This window comes from Trachypithecus francoisi, unplaced genomic scaffold, assembly GCF_009764315.1.
Source record: "Trachypithecus francoisi isolate TF-2019V2 unplaced genomic scaffold, Tfra_2.0 Lachesis_group12, whole genome shotgun sequence".
In the NCBI taxonomy this organism is placed as follows: domain Eukaryota; kingdom Metazoa; phylum Chordata; class Mammalia; order Primates; family Cercopithecidae; genus Trachypithecus; species Trachypithecus francoisi.
In genome coordinates this window covers 77,359,417-77,379,312 of record NW_022681457.1, presented here as the reverse complement: position 1 = coordinate 77,379,312, position 19,896 = coordinate 77,359,417, and the positions used below count along the sequence as shown (strand labels likewise).

Sequence of the window (19,896 nt, the reverse complement as noted above, 5' to 3'; positions counted from 1 at the left end):
TCAAGAAGGCAGATTAGCTTCCAAGATGGAATTGTGTTAACCTCCACAAGGTGACAGGTAAGGATGGCAGGAGCAGCTATAACAGCTTCAGATTCAGAGGAAACTCAAATTTGCCATGAAATATAAGTTGGACTTGAATATGTAGGTAATATGGATGAGAATATTCAAGGCAGAGTGAGGGAGCATGAACAAAGGTTTGGAGATTGGCATAGACTTGCAGTGGCTATAAAGGACCAAGCAAAAGAGAATGTCTGTATTAAAGTTGCAGATGTGAATTTCCTCTTGTAATTGGTGGAGGATCACTAGGCCCTGACCTACACTTTTCAAAGGGGCAGAAGAACATTGTAGGGAAACATTCCTGTGAGTGGTCTCAGATTTACAAATGAGTTCTACTCCAAAACTCTATTTGTACAATGGCTTTGATTTTTAAATCATATTTATTTTGAAATCAGACAAGTAATTCACTAATACACTTTCATCATAGATACTTCAAATACTGCAAACAAAGGCAAAGTTTTCCTCTCACTTCATGTGCAAACCCATCCCTGTTCCCATACAAACTACTGTTACCAGCTCAATGATTGGGTTCTCAGCCAAACTCACAGAAGCAGTTTGAACCCCAAGTCAGCCAGGATTGTGGTAGAAACATCAGTGTGAGTTCTCAACGCAGAGACCCAGAGACTGTGCGGCGCAAGCTAATGAGAGAGGAGAGCATCCTTTTCTGATTCTAGCGCTGTTCAGCTGCAGCACAATTTCAGATCCTCCAGTGATTGCACTGGAGCTGCATTGGAGTTTTCTCTCTATTTCTTGGAGCGCTTCCTCCCCTCCTCATTTCTCAGCCACATATTTCTGTGGGATTTTTCTCACACTTCCTTCCTCTGCTGAATCATTCCAGAGTTTCTCAAGCTTGGAAGCCTCCCTCCTGTTCTCATTTCTTCTAAATTCACCATTTGCTCTCAGTAAAACTTACATAGTTGAGATAAAAGCTGTTTGACTAGACAGTTTTTTTCTTAGGGAAAAGTTTTTAAAATTCTCTTTACCTTTGTGGTTGCCACGTCTCTGAAATTTTAAAAGTTCAGGTTGACCGATAGGTCTTAAGCTAGGGGCTAGGTGCTTAAGACCTATCGGTCAACCTGAACTTTTAAAATATCCATTTATTTGAATTTTTACAAAAAGTATGCTTGTTATGCAAATACATTTTCAACCAGGGACTTTGTGACAGTTTTAAAATGTCAGGCAAAACATTTCAAGCAGTATGAGTAGGTCTCTTTGTGGGGAAGTTAAGCCAGGTCAGGCTTCGCTGGGGGCAGCTCCGTGTAGCAGCTCCTCTCCACACTTGCTCCATTTCCCACTTTTGAATCCAAAATGTTTTTGAAAATGTTCTGAGTTTATTTTAAATGTGGCTATGGTGGTTGAGAGCAGTGGCAGGGCATCTAGCAAGTTTGGAATTGAAGATGGAGGAAGCCCTGGGGTAAACCCCTTGGAATTATGGGTCTTGTGTCAATGATTGTTTTAATGGAACTCTGGTCTGTTTGAAAGCAGAGTTATGGTAATAATTGAAAAGCCACAGATCTTTAACTCAGCCATTTACCATATATGCAGGTTTCTCCATGCTCCTTCTCACTCCGCTGGGTGTATTTTTCCCTTCCTCGTGTCCCAAGTAAGCACATAGCTTATTTACTCATGTGACCTTTGGTTCCTGCTGGGTCAGGTTTGTCTCCCTTAAATCATAAAAGCAGGGCCAGGCAGGAGCCTTCAAATGCAGGCAGTTTGGTCATGGTGGTGGTGATGATGCTGACCTTGACCTCCTGTGCCAGGATAAGTGGGAGAAGATTTGCAGCACTCAGGACACAAGCGTGGAGGTCTATGAGCACATCAACTTGATGTCTCTGGATATAATCATGAAATGCGCTTTCAGCAAGGAGACCAACTGCCAGACAAACAGGTCAGTGGTGGGAGAGCAAAAAAGATATTTCTACACATTTTTTAAGTTGTTTATTAATGCATTATCCCAACTTTCTCTTCTAGCACCCATGATCCTTATGTAAAAGCCATATTTGAACTCGGCAAAATCATATTTCACCGCTTGTACAGTTTCTTGTATCACAGTGACATAATTTTCAAACTCAGCCCTCAGGGCTACCGCTTCCAGAAGTTAAGCCGAGTGTTGAATCAGTACACAGGTATTTGCTGGGTTTGGGTTGCCCACATCCATATGCTGTCATGATTGTACTGTGTCTGTCTAGAGGGATAAACCTTAATATAGGCCGGGTGCGGTGGCTCAAGCCTGTAATCCCAGCACTTTGGGAGGCCGAGACGGGTGGATCACAAGGTCAGGAGATCGAGACCATCCTGGCTAACATGGTGAAACCCCATCTCTACTAAAAAATACAAAAAACTAGCCGGGCGAGGTGGCGGGCGCCTATAGTCCCAGCTACTTGGGAGGCTGAGGCAAGAGAATGGCGTAAAAAACCCGGGAGGCGGAGCTTGCAGTGAGCTGAGATCCGGCCACTGCAGTCCAGCCTGGGCGACAGAGCGAGACTCCATCTCAAAAAAAAAAAAAAAACCTTAATATAATGAGAGAAAGAATCTTTGTTATTAATGGAGCTTTTATGTAGACACTGCTCCAAAGAAATTTGACTTGAGTCCTTTATAAGGCTTTGCTTCAACCATAGCAGTAAGTCTTATCAGAATTTTCATATATATATACTATTTTTACTGTGGATAATTATTATTAATACAAATATAGGTAGGCACTTAAGAGTTGAAAACATACATGGAATATGGCTTTTTGCACAGCGATTGCAGTAATAGTAATGACAGGCTAAAACCATGCAACGTAGGAATGGAGAGAGGAACAGCGTAAACATGGACATGGACCTGAAAGAGTCTTGATTCAAAAACAGTTTTAGCAAGCATAAACAAAAAAGTTGAAATAGATTAAGCTTTTTAAGCAATTCAACATTACTTGTCATGAATGCCATAGTGGAAAATACTTATCAAACAGTGAATTAATCCTTCATCAGCTCCACCACTTACTAGCAGTTACTAGTAAGTTACTTACTGCTTTCTTTCAGTGTCATCTAGAAAAGGGAGATTAAAAAGCAACCGATCTCACAGGTTTGTTACAATGAGTGGGTTAATATATATAAAGCATTTAGGACAGTGCCTGGCACTGAATAGATGTTAAATATAAAGTATAATTACGTCAAATGTCTTTGCTTCCAGGAATTTTGCAAGACACACCAACATATGCACATTTACACATACATATATGCATACATGCACATAGATATTATAAAGAGGACATTCAGAGAAGCAGGTCATTGACAATTTAAAGCATAAATGGGCATTATAAATAGCAACCGTTCCCAAGTCTTTCTGCGTCATGGTGCACACAGAAAATGTTAATGTTTATGTGCTTCATTGGAGTAAAGAGGAATGAATCTGGGGGAAGCTATACAGAACTTTGTAAAAAAAAAACTTTACTTTTAAAATATTATACAATTATGAAAAAGTAAAATGCAAAGTATTCGGGAAAATATTAAATGTTAAATTTATTCAAAACTTAAAACCTTTTCAATATTTTTTTTTTTTTGAGATGGAGTCTCTCTCTGTCACCCAGGCTGGAGTGCAGTGGTGCGATCTCAGCTCACTGCAACCTCCACCTCCTGGGTTCAAGCAATTCTCCTACCTCAGCCTTCTGAGTAGCTGGGATTACAGGCACCCGCCACCACACCTGGCTAATTTTTGAAAATTGTTTATTTTTATTTAGTCAAATTTATCAATATTTTATTTTATTGCATCTGGATTTTCAGTAATCACAAAAAGCCATTCTCTATTCCAGGGTTTCTCAACCCTCAGCACTAATGGCCTCTTGGATTAGATAAGTCCTTGTTGTCAAGACATGTGCATTATAGGATGTTTAGCTACATCCCTGACATCTACCCACTTGATGTAGTAGAGCTCTGATAGTTGTGGCAACCGTAAATAACTCCAGACATTATTAAATGTTCCCAGGGCCAAAATTGCCCCCAGTTGAGAACCACTGCCCTATACCCAGGTTGTAGAGAAAACTATTTATATTTTCTTATGGTACTTGTATAATTTCATTCTTTTCATATTTAAATCAGAGATCTAAACTCCATTTAGAATTTATTCCTATATATGGTATGAGGTATTAATCTAATTTTTCCAAATGTTTATCTGGTTTTCCCATCACCATTATTTAAAAGTTTATCTTTTCAAGTGATTTGAGATAACCATCTTTATCACATTCTAAACAGATACATGTACTTGTATCTATTTTGGATGAGAGTATATTTGGATGTTCTCTTGTATTCCATTGATGTATCTACCAATGTACTAGAATCACACTGTTTTAATTAAGGAGATTTTGTGGGTTTTTTCAACATTAATAGACCTTATTTTTAGAAAAGTTTTAGGTTTACAAAAAAGTTCAGCAGAAAGTACAGAAGGTTCTCATATTACCCATGTAACAAACCTGTACATGTACCCCTATATCTAAAATAAAATCAGAAATTTTTTAAATAGTAAATATTACCTCTGTTCCATATTTTTGTTTTGTTTTTTCTTTCAACTCCTTCAATTATAAATATATTGGCATTTCATTTCCTGCCTTCTATTTCATTCCATTTTATTTAATAACTTTTCCATGAAGATAAAATATTAGACTGAGGAAGAAAAGAATGATTGGTCACTTGCATCTAAACTTGAAATCATCTTAATTTTATTGCCCACATACTGATAGAAACTATGTTTTGGATCTGTGTTGTTTATCTTTGGAGCTTTGATCGAAAGTCCCTTTGATGGGAAAATAAACCATCTGTGAAAATGAGATCTATTTAAACATCTGGAAATCAGGCAAGATTTGGAGCTATTCATTAACCATGGCTTGCTTTATGATTTATTTGACTTTGCTGTCACTTTGGTAATTGGAAACTGTTTTTCTACCCAGATGCGATAATCCAGGAAAGAAAAAAATCCCTCCAGGCTGGGGTAAAGCAAGATAACACTCAGAAGAGGAAGTACCAGGATTTTCTGGATATTGTCCTTTCTGCCAAGGTGAATCTTCTAAATTTCTAAGCCTGCTCAAGTGGCCAGTTAATTATGTAAATAGGTGGGTAAGTGAGAATGGGATGGGGAGACAAGAATAAAACCGATTGACTAAATTTAACCATACTTTGAATTGATGAGTGGCTTCATGCAATTTGAGACAAAGAGAGAATTCTGCAACTCCGTCACTAGAGGAGGATTAGTAAAGACTAAACGAAGGATTTGACAAGTTTTGGGGATTGTCATGGATACATGGATTTTAGGGGATCATGAAAAATGGTCACATGGATGAACATACAAAATTGTGATGATAAGGTCCTGGGGAATCTGGGAGTTGAAGAGAATTTCTAGGGCCTACTGATTGAGGGCTCTCTTTGTGAGGCCTGCTTTTCTTATCTAACCTTGGTTCTCCTTTATTCTTTGGGCAGAATATGGTTTATACCACGTATTTGTCGAACTGAATTAAAATTTAAACCCCTATTTACAACTGATTTTTCCCCCTAAAATCATGATTGTGGTCGTATATCCAAACATTTATAAATTGGCATTTTATTTAAAATATTTGTATTGTACCTTCCAGGATGAAAATGGTAGCAGCTTCTCAGATACTGATGTACACTCTGAAGTGGGCATGTTCTTGTTCGGAGGACATGACTCCTTGGCAGCAAGCATCTCCTGGATCCTTTACTGCCTGGCTCTGAACCCTGAGCATCAAGAGAGATGCCGGGAGGAGGTCAGGGGCATCCTGGGGGATGGGTGTTCTATAACCTGGTAAGATCTGCACTCCTAAATTTTTCATCCTAGTTTTCCCCCTGAGATTTTGCTTTATTTTTTGCCCTGGTACCTTAGTGACCCTAGTGCCTCAGGATATGTATAGGTGAAACAGAAGAAGTAGGCTACTTTTCTGTTCTTTCTAAAGAGAGCTCCCAATTATTCTCTTGTCTTTTGGGGGGGAAAAAAAGTTTATTCATAAATTCTCTGTCATCGTTTTTCTAATCAATGGTGTGTGAAATGTCTTATTTCTTTATTTCACCTTGGCTGGGATGCATTGGAAATGAGGACTTGATCCCTGTGCTGACACTTAGAACTTAAACAGTAGGGTTCAAATGGAGTTCCTCTTCTGAGAGAGCTGAATGATTAGCTACATTATCTAAGGCTCATTCTCGACCTCTCCCATCCGCTTGTCACCAATTTTATTCCTTAGGATTGATTTTAGACTTCAAACATAATATTAAATGATATATACTATAGCCGAGTTTAGCAAATATGGACTGAGGACATTTTAAATACTGAGACTTTTTTTATGACTATGATTTATTGTGGGCCCTGTCTTCGATGAGCTCATGGTCTAATACAGGAGACAGGAGACAGACCTCCAGATTGCAGTGTAGCATGATGAGGGCAATGATAGAGATATGTGCTGGCTAGCACAAAGACACAGAAGACAGGTACCTACCCTGGCATGGGAGCTCAGGGAGATTTCCTTGGGTATACGACACTTAAGCTGACTATTACAGGGTAAGTAGGAGTTACCAGGTGGAAACTGTCATCTCTATTTTGCTAGACTTTAAGTATATCTTGCTGTTAATAAAGCCCAGCTTATGCTGTTTGCAAAGATAAAACATGTTCCTGACATAATCTAGTCAAAGGGACAGGAAGATGGAAATGGTAAGGACAACTCAGCAGCATGACCAGATTAAAAACACCATATTTCATATTCAAAAGTCAACTCAATTGGAACATTTGTAAAACCAAATTTGACATTATAAAAGTATATTAGAGATCTCATTTTATAAGGAAATAGAAGCCCTTTCCTACCATAAACTAAAGGTTTAATCTATATAGCACAAAATACAATGTTAAGTAATCATTTTTAATTTTTTTAACTGACAAAATTGTGCATATACATGTTATATATATGTATGTATATATATATGATATACCACATGATATTTTGATATATGTACACATTGTGAAATGACTAAATCTATCAATGGACGTGTTCATTAACTCATACTTATTTTTTGTGATGAGGACATTTAAAATCTACCCTCTTAGCAATTTTCAAGTATACAAATTTTTATTAACTCCAGTCACATATTATACCATGCATCTCCTAAACTTATTCCTCCTGTCTGACTGAAATTTTGTATCCTTTGACTAACATCCCTGTAATCCCCCATTCTCCCACAGCCCCTGGTAACCACTGTTCTACTCTCTGCTTCTGTGAGTTCCATGTTTTAGATTTCCACATGTGAGATCATGTGGAATTTGTCTTTCTGTGCCTGGCTTATTTCACTTAGCATAATGTCCTCCAACTTCATCTCTGTTGTCATAAATGACAAGATACCATCTTTTCTATGGCTAACGAATATTCCGTTGTTTATGTATATACCACATTTTCTTTATTCATTTATCCAATGATGGACACTTAAGTTGATTCTGTATCTGGGCTATTGTGAATAATGCTGCAATGAACATGGGAATGTAGATGTCTCTTCAACACACTGATTTCGTTTTGTTTGGTTGTATATACAGAAGTGGAATTGCTGCATCATATGGTAGTTCTATTTTTAATTTTTTGAGGAAACTCCATACCATTTTCCACATGGCTGTACTAATTTACATTACCACCAACGGTGTATAAGGGTTCTTTTTTCTCCACATCCTCACCAACATTTGTCTTTTTGGTAATAACCATTGTAATGAGCATGAAGTAATGTCTCATTATGGTTTTAATTTACATTTCCCTGATGATTAGCGATGTTGAGCATTCTTTTGTATACCCGCTGGCCACTCATATGTCTTCTTTTTAGAAATGTTATTTTAGGTTTTTCTGATTTTTAAATCCAGTTATTTGTTTTCTTGCTATTGAATTGTGTGAGTTCCTCATATATTTTGAATATTAACCCCTTATCAGATATATCATTTGCAAACATGTTCTCCCATCCTTTAAATTGTCTCCTCACTATGTTGATTGTTTCCTTTGTTGTGCAGAAGCTTTTTAGTTTGCTGCAAAACTATTATCTATTTTTTTTTCTGTTGACTATACTTCCAGAGTGGTATCCAAAAAATCATTGCCAAGAATAATATCAAGAAGCTTTCCCTATGTTTTTTTTCTAGTCGTTTTATAGTTTCAAGTCATTTGTTTAAATCTTTAATCCATTTTGAGTTGATTTTTGTATATGGAGTGAGATGAAGGTCCACTTTTATTCTTCTACTAGTGCATGTCCAGTTTTCTCAACAGCATTTATTGAAGATACTGTCCTTTCACCACTGTATGTTCTTGGCACCTTTGTAGATCAGTTGACAGTAAATGTGTGGGTGTATTTCTGGGCTCTTCATCCTGTTTTATTAGTTTATATGTCTCTTTTTTTAGAAGCACTATGCTGTTTTGGTGACTAGAGCTCTGTAGTCAATTTCAGATCAGGTAGTGTGATGCCTCCAGCTTTGCTCTTTTTTTTTTTTTTTTTTTTTTTTTTTTTGAGACGGAGTCTCGCTCTGTCGCCCAGGCTGGAGCGCTGTGGCCGGATCTCAGCTCACTGCAAGCTCCGCCTCCTGGGTTTACGCCATTCTCCTGCCTCAGCCTCCCGAGTAGCTGGGACTACAGGCGCCCACCCCCTCGCCCGGCTAATTTTTTTGTATTTTTTAGTAGAGACGGGGTTTCACCATGTTAGTCAGGATGGTCTCGATCTCCTGACCTCGTGATCCGCCCGTCTCGGCCTCCCAAAGTGCTGGGATTACAGGCTTGAGCCACCGCGCCCGGCCCAGCTTTGCTCTTTTTGCTCAAGATTGCTTTGGCTATTTGAGTTTTTATGATTCCATCAAATTTTAGGGGTTTTTTTCAATTACTGTAAATAATGCCATTGGAATTTTGATGGAGATTGCACTGAATCTTTGGGTAGTGTGGATATTTTAACAGTATTAATGCTTCCAATTCTTGAACACAGGATTTTTCAATTTGTGTTTTCTTCAATTTCTTTCACCAGTGTTTTTGTCTTAATTTAATTGTTTTATTTCCCTAGATTTTGGGGTAACAAGTGGTGTTTGGTAATGAGTAAGTTCTTTAGTGGTGATTTATGAGATTTTGGTGTACCCGTCACCCAAGCAGTATACACTGTACCCAATTTGTAGTCAGTCTTGTATCCCTCACCTCCCTCCCACCATTTCCCCCAAGTCCCCAAAGTCCATTGTATCATTCTTATGCCTTTGCATCCTCATAGCTTAGCTCCCACTTAGGAGTGAGAACATCTAATGTTTGGTTCTCCATTCCTAAGTTACTTCACTTAGAATATTGGTTTCCATTTCCATCCAGGTTGCTGCAAATACCTTTATTTTGTTCCTTTTCATGGCTGAACAGTATTCCATTGTATATACATCCTACAATTTCTTTATCCACTATTGATTGATGGGTATTTGGGTTGGTTCCATATTTTTACACTTGTGAATTGTGCTGCTACAAACATGCAGGTGCAAGTGTCTTTTTCATATAATGACTTCTTTTCCTCTGGGTAGATACCCAGTAGTGGGATTGATGGATCAAATGGTAGTTCTACTTTTAGTTCTTTAAGGAATCTCCACACTGTTTTCCATAGTGGTTGTACTAGTTTACATTTCCACCAGCAGTGTGGAAGTGTTCCCTGTTCACTATATCCACACCAACATCTATTATTATTTGATTTTTTTGTTATGGCCATTCTTGCAGGAGTAAGGTGGTATTGCACTGTGGTTTTGATTTGCATTTCCCTGATCATTAGTGACGTTGAGCATTTTTTCATTTATTTGTTGGCCATTTGTACATCTTCTTTTGAGAATTATCTATTCATGTCCTTTGTCCATTTTTTGATGGGATTTTTTTTTCTTGCTAATTTGTTTGAGTTCCCTGTAGATTCCGGATATTAGACCTTTGTTGGATGTATAGGTTGTGAAGATTTTCTCCTACTCTTTGGGTTGTCTGTTTACTCTGCTGATTATTTCTTTTGCTGTGCAGAAACGTTTTAGTTTAATTAAGTTCCACTATTTATCTTTTTGTTGTTTTTGTTGTTTGGGGTTGTTTTGTTTTGTTTTGTTTTAGCTTGGTTTTCCATCTGCTTTTGGGTTCTTGGTCATGAAATCTTTGCCTAAGCCAATATCCAGAAGGGTTTTTCTGATCTTCTAGAATTTTTACACTTAAGGTCTTAGATTTAAGTCTTTGATCCATCTTGAGTTGATTTTTGTATAAGGTGAGAGATGAGAATCCAGTTTCATGCTTCTACATGTGGTTAGCCAATTATCCCAGCACAGTTTGTTGAATAGGGTTAATATTTGCTTTATATATTTAGGCATTCCTATTTTGGGTACATATTTATTTACAACTATCATATCCTCCTGATTGATTGACCCCTTTCTCATTATATAATGGTCTTCTTGTCTCTTTTTACAGTTTTTGTCTTAAAGCCTAATTTTTCTGATAAAAGTTAAGCTACCTTTGCTCTCTTTTGGTTTCTATTTGCATGGAATATTTTTTCCAACCCTTCACATTCACTCTATGTGTATTCTTAAAGATGAAATGAGAATCTGTAGAGGCATATGCTTGGGTCTTGTTTTTTTTTTTTTTCATTCATTCATTCAGCCACCCTTTTGATTAGAGAATTTAATTCATTTGTATTCAAGGTAATTATTGACAGACAAGGACTTACTACTGACATTTTGCTAATTGTTTTCTTATTGTTTTATAGGTCTTTTGTTCCTTTCTTCCTCTCTTACTCTTTTCCTTTGTGATTAGGTGCTTTTCTCTAGTGATGTACTTTGATTTTTACTTTTTATCTTTGGTTGCTCTACTATAGGTTTTTGCTTTGTGGTTACTATGAGGCTTACATGAAGCATAGTTATAAAAGGCTATTTTAAACTGATAACAGCTTAACTTTCCACACTTAAAAAAACCTATACACTTTTACTCTGCCAACTGCCCTCCATTTTAGGTCTTTGATGTCATAATTTACCTAGTTTTGGAGATGTGTCCCCTTATTTTGTATCCCTTAACAAATTATTGTAGCAACAGTTATTTTTATAGTTTTGGCTTTTAACTTTATATAAAACTAGAGATAGAAGTAATTAACATACCACCACTACATTATTAGGGTATTCTAAATTGACTATGTATTTACCTTTACCAGTGAGATTTTTGTTTTCATTTTTCATGTTGTTAATTAGTATTCTTTCATTTGAACTTGGAGAATTCATATTAGTGTTTTTTGTAAGGTGGGTCTAGTAATGGTGAACACCCTCTGGAGATGTCTATCTCTCCTACATTTTGAAAGATAACTTTTGTTCCATGATTGAAATGGACAAAATTGTTTTTTTAATTATGCAAAGTGCCAGGGTAAGCAGAATTACTCTTTTTTTTTGAGACCAAGTTTCGCTCTTGTTGCCCAGGCTGGAGTGCGGTGGCACGATCTCGGCTCACTGCAACCTCTGCCTCCCGGGTTCAAGCAATTCTCCTGCCTCAGCCTTCCTGAGTAGCTGGGATTACAGGCATGCGCCACCATGCCCGGCTAATTTTGTATTTTTAGTAGAGACATGGTTTCACTGTGTTGGCCAGGCTGGTCTTGAACACCTGACCTCAGATGATCCACCCACCTAGGCCTCCCAAAGTGCTGGGATTACAGGTGTGAGCTACTGCGCCCAGCCAGAATTACTTTTATTTATCCTGAGCTCAAGTGAGGAAGAAATAATTCAAAATTAGAATTCACATTATCTAATGGCCAAAGCCTGCATTCAAAATAAGTAATCAGAAAAACATATAAAAACACAGTAAGGTAAACAGACTATATGCAGTCATTTTATTGAACCAATCTGACTAGGTAGGATGCAAATTTAAAAAAAAAACAAAACTTTATTCTTCTCCCACTTACAAACTTTAAACTTGCTTTGTGGAGAAAGTTCTTTATCTCTGGGGAAAATTCCTGAGTGGGTCTCATAAAGTTCTCATTCATTTAAATCACAAGAACAGTCTTATGTCAGTAATTAAACTGTCTGGCCCAGTATGGTAATGAAACTTTCAAATGCTTATCCACTTGAGCTTTTCTTTCCATCCCGGCTTGGTACTTCTTTGGGCCTAGAAGCCAGCAGTGGGCAAGGGGTTTATCGTTGACTTATTCTTACTGACCAGCTCCCCAATACCCAGTAGCTGCTGTTTCTGGCCCTTCCAGGAATGGTTTTAGGAGGAAAGGGGATAAGGACTAAAGGGCTGGTAATATTGTGATCATACCAAAGGGCTTGGTGGATATTCCATGCTTCCCTTTCTCTCAAGGAGAAACTCCCTTTCTTGGAGACTCTCTCACTAGAACTTTCCAGTGGTGATTCAGGGTACAAGAGAATCTTTGTCCTTAGGCAGAGTCTTTTTTCAGGTTGGTCCCAGAGCTCTCCCTCTTGCCAGTTAATTGGTTCAAAGACACAGTTGCACATCCTTGCCTTGCCTCTGCTGCTGTCCTCTGCCTTTCTGTCTGTTCTGAGTTACAGCCTTTCACATTAGTCCTGTACTCCCCAGTCTCCAAGGACCACAAGTCAGATCATCTAAGTGATTCTCTTGAAGCCTCTTGTTTAAGATGGGGGAAGCACCCTTCCTTTTCCATGGCACTCTGGCATTCCAACAACACTTTAAAGAATTTTTTCTCTCAAAATTCTTAAGCGTCTCCTCTTCAATCCTTTGCCATTTTTTTGCATTATTGCTTTATATGATGAACTAAGAGTTGCAAAACTGGTTTTCAGAAATCTCCTTAGCAAATGTTTTACTAGTAGTTTAGCAGCTCACTTTATAATAAAGATACATGATATATTTATTTGGTTCCTCTGCCTCTGGGGCCTCAGCTCATCCTGAGGCAGAGAGTCCCATTTTAAAATTCTGTTACATAGACCAGTGGCAAATTGGCTTTAACCTGAGGGTAATAATTACCAGGAACAAACATAAAACAGAAAAAAATTAAACTGGATATGATATCTGAGTTCCTTCCCTCCCTCATCCTCACAGGGACCAGCTGGATGGGATGTCGTACACCACAATGTGCATCAAGGAGACATGCCGATTGATTCCTGCAGTCCCATCCATTTTCAGAGATCTCAGCAAGCCACTTACTTTCCCAGATGGATGCACATTGCCTGCAGGTCTTTACGTTCTTTTCCTAAGCAGTTCCTAGAGGCTGTGGGATCCTGGAGACCACAGTGACAAAGATTAGTGAGTCTCTTAACACTTGGAGAAATCAAAAGATAATGCTAACAAGTGGCTTAGGTTTAATCACCTATGAGGAGCTCAGAGGATAATGCTTTGATCAGATGTGAATTTCAATGACTTTCCCAAAGGCACATAGCCAGTTGCAGCAAAGCTAAGCCCAGAATCCATGTCTCTGGAATCCAATCCAGGGTCTCTTCCATTGTGGGACATCATTTCTAAGATAACCTTTGTTTGACTGAGTTTGAAACCCAGCTGAAATTTCATGGAAAATAGCACCAGTATCTTTATCTGAAAGACCAAGGGAGATCTTTGACCTCATCATCATATCACCTTTATAAATGTGCAACGTTTAATAGTTCATATAGAGCCTTCAAACCCATTATCTCATTTTTCCCCTTGGATTCCAGTGTTAATAGATGCTTATACAATGACTTACAGTTTGCTGAACATATTTAAATACTTTTGATGTGGCCAGAAATCCAGAGGGAGCCCCAGTGTATAGATGAGGTTAACTGATGTGAGCAGAGCTAGAACTTGTGCAGAGGCCCTGAGTCTGGAGCCTAGAGCTCTTCGGAACAACACAAGTTTCTGAGCAGGGCTTATAGGAAGCAGAGGGGTCATGTGAGATATATTTTTACTTATCTGATTCAATGTTCTATTAATTCATGTCTTAGGAAGCAAGCCAACAGGATTGCTTGTGGCAAACACCTACAGCCTGTTACTGTAACTTTGCTGACAGACCCAGAATTTCTGGAAACTAGAATTATTTCTGGAAACCAAATAACCCTCAAATTCTCTCTCCTTTGTTTTGTACTCTGTTTCTCCCCAAACCACATGGATATTTGCCAAAATTCTCTCTACTTTCCATATGTGAACAGCACCAGTAGAAATTTGTCACTGGATCTGCATGATGGAATCAGAGTTCTGTGCTTTTTTTTTCTTTTTTTTTTTTCCTCTCGAGATGGACTCTTGCTATATAGCCCAGAATGGAAGATAGTGGTGTCATCTCTGCTCACTTCTACCTCTGCCTCCCAGGTTTAGGCAATTCTCCTGCCTCAGCCTCCCAAGTAGCTGGGATTATAGGTGCATACCACCATGCCTGGATAATTTTTGTATTTTTATTAGAGATGGGATTTCACCATGTTGGCCAGGCTGGTCTCAAGCTCCTGACCTTGAGACCAGCCCTCCTCAGCCTCCCAAAGTGGTGGGATTACAGGCGTGAGCCACTGCGCCCAGCCAGTTCTGTGCTTTAATACCCAAACTGTCTCCAGGAGGAGCTTAATAGTCCATTAATAGGTATTTAGGCCAGGCACAGTGGCTGACGTATATAATCCCAATATTTTGTGAGGTCAAGGTGGGAAGATTCCTTGAGGTTGGGAGTCTGAGATTAGTCTGGGCAACATAGGGAGACCCTGTCTTTACAAACAAAAAATCACCAGGCATGGTGTTGCATGTGTGTATTCCTGCCTTGGGGGGCTGAGGCAAGAGGATCACTTGAGCTCAGAAGTCAAGGTTACTGTGAGCAATGCTCACGCCATTGCTCTCCAGCCTGAGTGACAGAGCCAGACCCTGACTCTAAGCAAAAACAAAAAACAAATATTTAAGTAATTTCCAAACATAGCAGAAAACATAAGCATGGTTTATCACTTCGATATGACACCAGCAGCTACTTAAGATAGAACCATGAATTAAGTAAATCGTGTGGAAAGCTAAGGTGCCAACCCAAGCCGCATCTTCTTAGGTGTTCCTCACTGGTGTCATCAGCTATAGCAGGCAGAGCATTGCCAGGAGCTAGCTCTTCCCTTGAAGAACCAAAGTCTTGTTTAAGAGCAGTATAACAGTAGCCCACAACTTGCTGTTTCTCCTGCAAACTCTTTTATTTCCCTCCTTTCTCAGGGATCACCGTGGTTCTTAGTATTTGGGGTCTTCACCACAACCCTGCTGTCTGGAAAAACCCAAAGGTATGATTCTCTCTTGTACATAAATACTTCCAAGAACTAATGCTGTGCAAGTCACTTTTTGGTAGCTAAGCACAAAAGTGGCTATATAATTAAGGGAAATGACACAAAGTAAACAAAATAAACGTAAAAGCCAAAAGAAATGTAAAACTATTCTATGTTCTTAAAACACTCTTGACGCATATCAGTGATTTCTTTCACAAAAGCCACTAAGGTTTAAGATCTATTACATGTAATAGGAAGCTGGAGTATATGTCTCTGTAACAATTGGCCACATAATCATTTAGGCTTGATTTCTAAGTGGATGCACATCCATTTGTAAGTGGATGTATCTCCATAGTGAAAATAATACCACTTGCCATAGTATTTTGTTTCCCTGGGTATCAGACAAATCAACTGGGAGGCTGTAAGGTCTGCAGGTATGAAGGTGCACTGCCCAGTGTAGCCACGGGCCACATACGGCTACTGAGCACATGAAATGTGGCCAGTTGGAATTGAGTTATGCTGTAAGTGTAAAATATGTGCTGGATTTTGAAGATGTAGTACCCTAAAAAAATGTGAAACATTTCCTTTTAGTAATTATTTATATTGATTACAGGTTGGAATGAAAATTTTTGGTTAAATAAACTCTATTAAGATTAATTTCATGTTTTAAAAATGTGGCCACCAGAACATTTTAAATTACACATGCAGTTCACGTTATATTTCTCTTGATCCGTGCTAGGTAGTAGGTGAAGAAATGTGTTCATGTTGTTTTGGGGATGGTGGTGGGGTTGTCCTCTCATTTCAGGTCTTTGACCCCTTGAGGTTCTCTCAGGAGAATTCTGATCGGAGACACCCCTATGCCTACTTACCATTCTCAGCTGGATCAAGGTGAGAACAATTTGAGGTTGCTCAAAGTACCCAAAGATGTTTACTTGAGAGTAGTTTATTCCTTTCAGCTCCTCAGCTCTATAAATTCTTCCAGGGAACCATAGATCTTGGTGCCTATTTGAGCCCCAAAGGATCAGTTAGTTTTACAAAGGACAGTCCTATTCTCTGTCACATCCTTTTTGGCTATGCCTTGAAAGCAGTCCCACAATGTAAGCTACTGCTCATAGGCTTAATGCAGTCCACCTTCAAAGCAAGAGAAATAATTTCATGAGTAATTCCAACTGCCACCTTGTTATAGGGAAGGCATCATGTTGGAGCCTCCCAGCTCACATTCTCACAGTAAACAATTTAAGTCTAAAGTTCAAAAGTTTCAATGGCCTTTGGTGGAAAAATGTCGCTTTACCGTGTACTTCAGACTTCTTGTGCTAGTATTTTAATATAGTCAGAAGAAACATCACTTTTTCATGTATCACTTTCTTTCCCTGTTGTCTTCAGGAACTGCATCGGGCAGCAGTTTGCCATGATTCAGTTAAAGGTGACCACTGCTTTGATTCTGCTCCACTTTAGAGTGACTCCAGACCCCACCAGGCCTCCTACTTTCTCCAACCATTTTATCCTCAAGCCCAAGAATGGGATGTATTTGCACCTGAAGAAGCTCTCTGAATGTTAGATCTCAGGGTACACTGATTAAATATACTTTGTTTTTAAGTTAAATTTACAGCTAATGATCCAAGCAGATAGAAAGGGATCAGTGTATGGTGGGAGGATTGGAGGTTGGTGGGATAGGGGTCTCTGTGAAGCTACACATGATCCAAAATCATTTCTAGGTACACGGTGTGTCAGCTAGATCTGTTTCTATATGACTTTGGGAGATCTTCAGATCTTTTCTGTTAAACTTTCATTACTGTTAATGCTATATACACCAATAGACTTTCCTATATTTTCTGTTGTTTTTAAAATAGTTTTCAGAATTATGCAAGTAGTAAGTGCATGTATGCTCACTGTCAAAAATTCCCAACACTAGAAAAGCATGTAGAATAAAAATTTTAAATCTCACTTCACGTAGCCTAGATTCCATGCCCTGACCAATCCTACTGCTTTTCCTGAAAACAGAATAATTTGGTGTGCATTCTTTCAGGCTGTTTCCTATACATTTTATATGTAAAATATAGCAATGTGTTCATATAGATATGATTATTCCTATATTGTTACTGATTTTTTCACTTAATAAATATTCACCTTATCCCTTGTCATGGCTTTATGGTATTCTGTAGTATGAATGCACTATAATTTATTTAACTGTTTTCCTTATTGGGCATTTAAGTTATTTCTAGTTTTTTAAAAACATGTTTGTTGGCCATTTATGTTTATATTTGTTTTGTTCTCTGTGATTTGTCTGTACACTGTTTATGCTTGTTTTTCTGTGGAATTGCCTTTTTCTTATTGATTTTTATGAGTTCTTTATATATTGTGGATAATAATCCTTGATTATAACTATTTTTTGTAATTTTTCCCATTCTGTCACTTTTTATAAACAACTGTATTTATGATGTCTTTTACTATATAGAACCTTTTAAATTTTCATGAAGTAAGATACTTACATTTTTTAAGGTTTCTGGGTTTTGAGCCCTGGATAAGAAAGCCTTTATCTGGAATATTATATATTCTGCATGTTTTCCTGGTGGTAATCTTATACAGCCTAAAGGGAAATGTCTTCATAATTTCCAAATTCATCACTCATTTGAGCCTAATCAGAAATTTAGACTTATCTTTAAGTGCAGGAGGAGGCCTTCGAAGGGCTTTCATCAGAGGTGAGATACGAGGTGAATTACATTTTAAGCAAGTTTTACATCCATTATACGGAGATTAAGTAAGTACATTAGAAGGGACAAGAGTGGGGAAACAGGGAAACCAGTTAGGAAGCTGTTGCAATGTACAGAGGAGAGATGGTGGTGGCTTGGCAAGGGTGAAGTTGAAGGGAAATGAATGTGAAATGGATTTGGGTGGCATTTGGTAAAGAAGCTAGGACTCATTAATTGATTGGAAATAGGTGGTTAGGGACTGGGGGAAATCTGAGATTAGGAAGACTAACCAAAGATATCCTATTTGATTATAGGAACAATTTTGACAGTACTTGTGACTGGTTTGCTCTCACTATGCAGTCATCAATACTTTGCCTTGCTGGACATTTTGATTATGACTAAATCCTATAGTAAAAGTGGTGTAGGCCCCTGAGGCATCTAATAAGGAGAGAGGCTAAGTATGAGAAAGAAGGTAGCTTGTGAGACCAAGAATTCCCTTAACCACATAGAAGAGTCGCCATGCTTAGTATGACAAAACTCATATCCTGCCAAGAGTTTATGAGGGGATAGAGAGGATTCAGTTCTCAAAGGTAGTGGCCTCAAATACCCCATATAAAAATATCTGGCAGGGTTCAAATAACTGATATAGATCCTATTTTCCTGTTGCTTTCTCTGTGTCCATATGCACTATTTGGGAAGATAACTGTATTAGCCTATTTTCACACCACTATAGAGATATTACCCAAGACTGGGTTATTCATAAAGAAAAGAGGTTTGACTCACAGTTCGGCATGACTGGGGAGGCCTCAGGAAACTTACAACCATGGGAAAAGGGGAAGCAGGAACGTTTTACATGGCAGTAGGTGACAGAGCTAGCATTTGAAGAAGGAACCATCAAACACTTATAAAACCCTCAGGTCTCCGGGTACTCACTATCACAAGCACAGCATGGAGGAAACCACCTCCATGATCCAGTCACCTCCCTCCCTCCACACGTGGAGATTACAGGTCCTTCCCTCAACACATGGGGATTACAGTGAGATTTGGGTGGGGATACAGAGCCAAACCATATCAATCACCAATAATTGGGGGCAGCTTTCGCTGACCACCAGTTTAATTTGTAACCTATGTCCAGTGCTTTAGCATGGAGTAAGGGTAAGTGGAAGCCTACAGCCCCTATGGTCATGTGTGCTTGGTGCATTCTAGAACTTACAGCAGTAATTATATTTGTGGTGAGCCTTGCCATTTTCTTTATAAATTAACTCAGATGGCCTGCAGGAAATTTGAATGACTCTTGATTACTGAACTGTAAATGATGTGACACCCTTCCTAGTCAATCCTACCCTTTATACTGCTTCTATTTTAAAGGACACATCCCAGTCCATGTTTAAAACATAAGCTATTTGTGGCAAAGATGACTCAACGTCCCTTCAACATCCTTTCTCCCTTCAACATCCTTTCTCCACTCCTACAGAAATAGAAATGTTAGCTGAGCACGTGGTTGCCATAATTCCCTTCCTCTCTTTCAATGAGATGTGTCATGTGACTAAATTTTGAGCAGAACTGTGAGCAGAAGTGTGTGTACAACAGCCAGCTAATATCTTCAAAAGGAAAAGTGCATGCTTTCCCTTTCCCTTTTATCTCCGTCCCACTTCTGTAAAGGCAACTGGTGGCAGGAGCTAGAGCAGCTATCTTAGATCTTTCACTGAAAGCCGTATGTTGAAAAGAGCAGGACAACAGTGTAGAAAGAGCCTAGGTGCCAGGATGACCTTGTAGAGCAAACTACTTAACTACCTTTGGACCACCTAACTTCGAAAGACATTTATGTAGGAGACAAATGAATTATTATCTTGTTGAAACTCCTCTATACAGGACCCTTTTGTTAAAGTAAGCTGTCAGCTGTTACTGGTGTGATCAGTGCTTTCTTTTCATTTCCTGTCTATCCTGATAATCAAGATCGGTTTGCTTTTACTTGGTA

General features: G+C 38.6%; 1 protein-coding gene across 3 annotated transcripts in view; it reads left to right on the top strand.

The window, feature by feature from the left end:
• The window catches only part of LOC117092642 (cytochrome P450 4X1), an 86,614-nt gene extending 69,245 nt beyond the window's left edge, over positions 1–17,369 (top strand). For all 3 annotated transcript variants that reach the window (XM_033226502.1, XM_033226504.1, XM_033226503.1), the window contains exons 5-12: positions 1,818–1,945; positions 2,029–2,183; positions 4,979–5,085; positions 5,657–5,847; positions 13,085–13,218; positions 15,182–15,246; positions 16,034–16,116; positions 16,612–17,369. In XM_033226502.1, the coding sequence (XP_033082393.1) occupies positions 1,818–1,945; positions 2,029–2,183; positions 4,979–5,085; positions 5,657–5,847; positions 13,085–13,218; positions 15,182–15,246; positions 16,034–16,116; positions 16,612–16,786 (1,038 nt within the window). In that variant the 3' untranslated portion in view covers positions 16,787–17,369. The remainder of the gene's footprint in view (positions 1–1,817; positions 1,946–2,028; positions 2,184–4,978; positions 5,086–5,656; positions 5,848–13,084; positions 13,219–15,181; positions 15,247–16,033; positions 16,117–16,611) is intronic.
• The last annotated feature ends 2,527 nt before the right edge of the window (positions 17,370–19,896 follow it).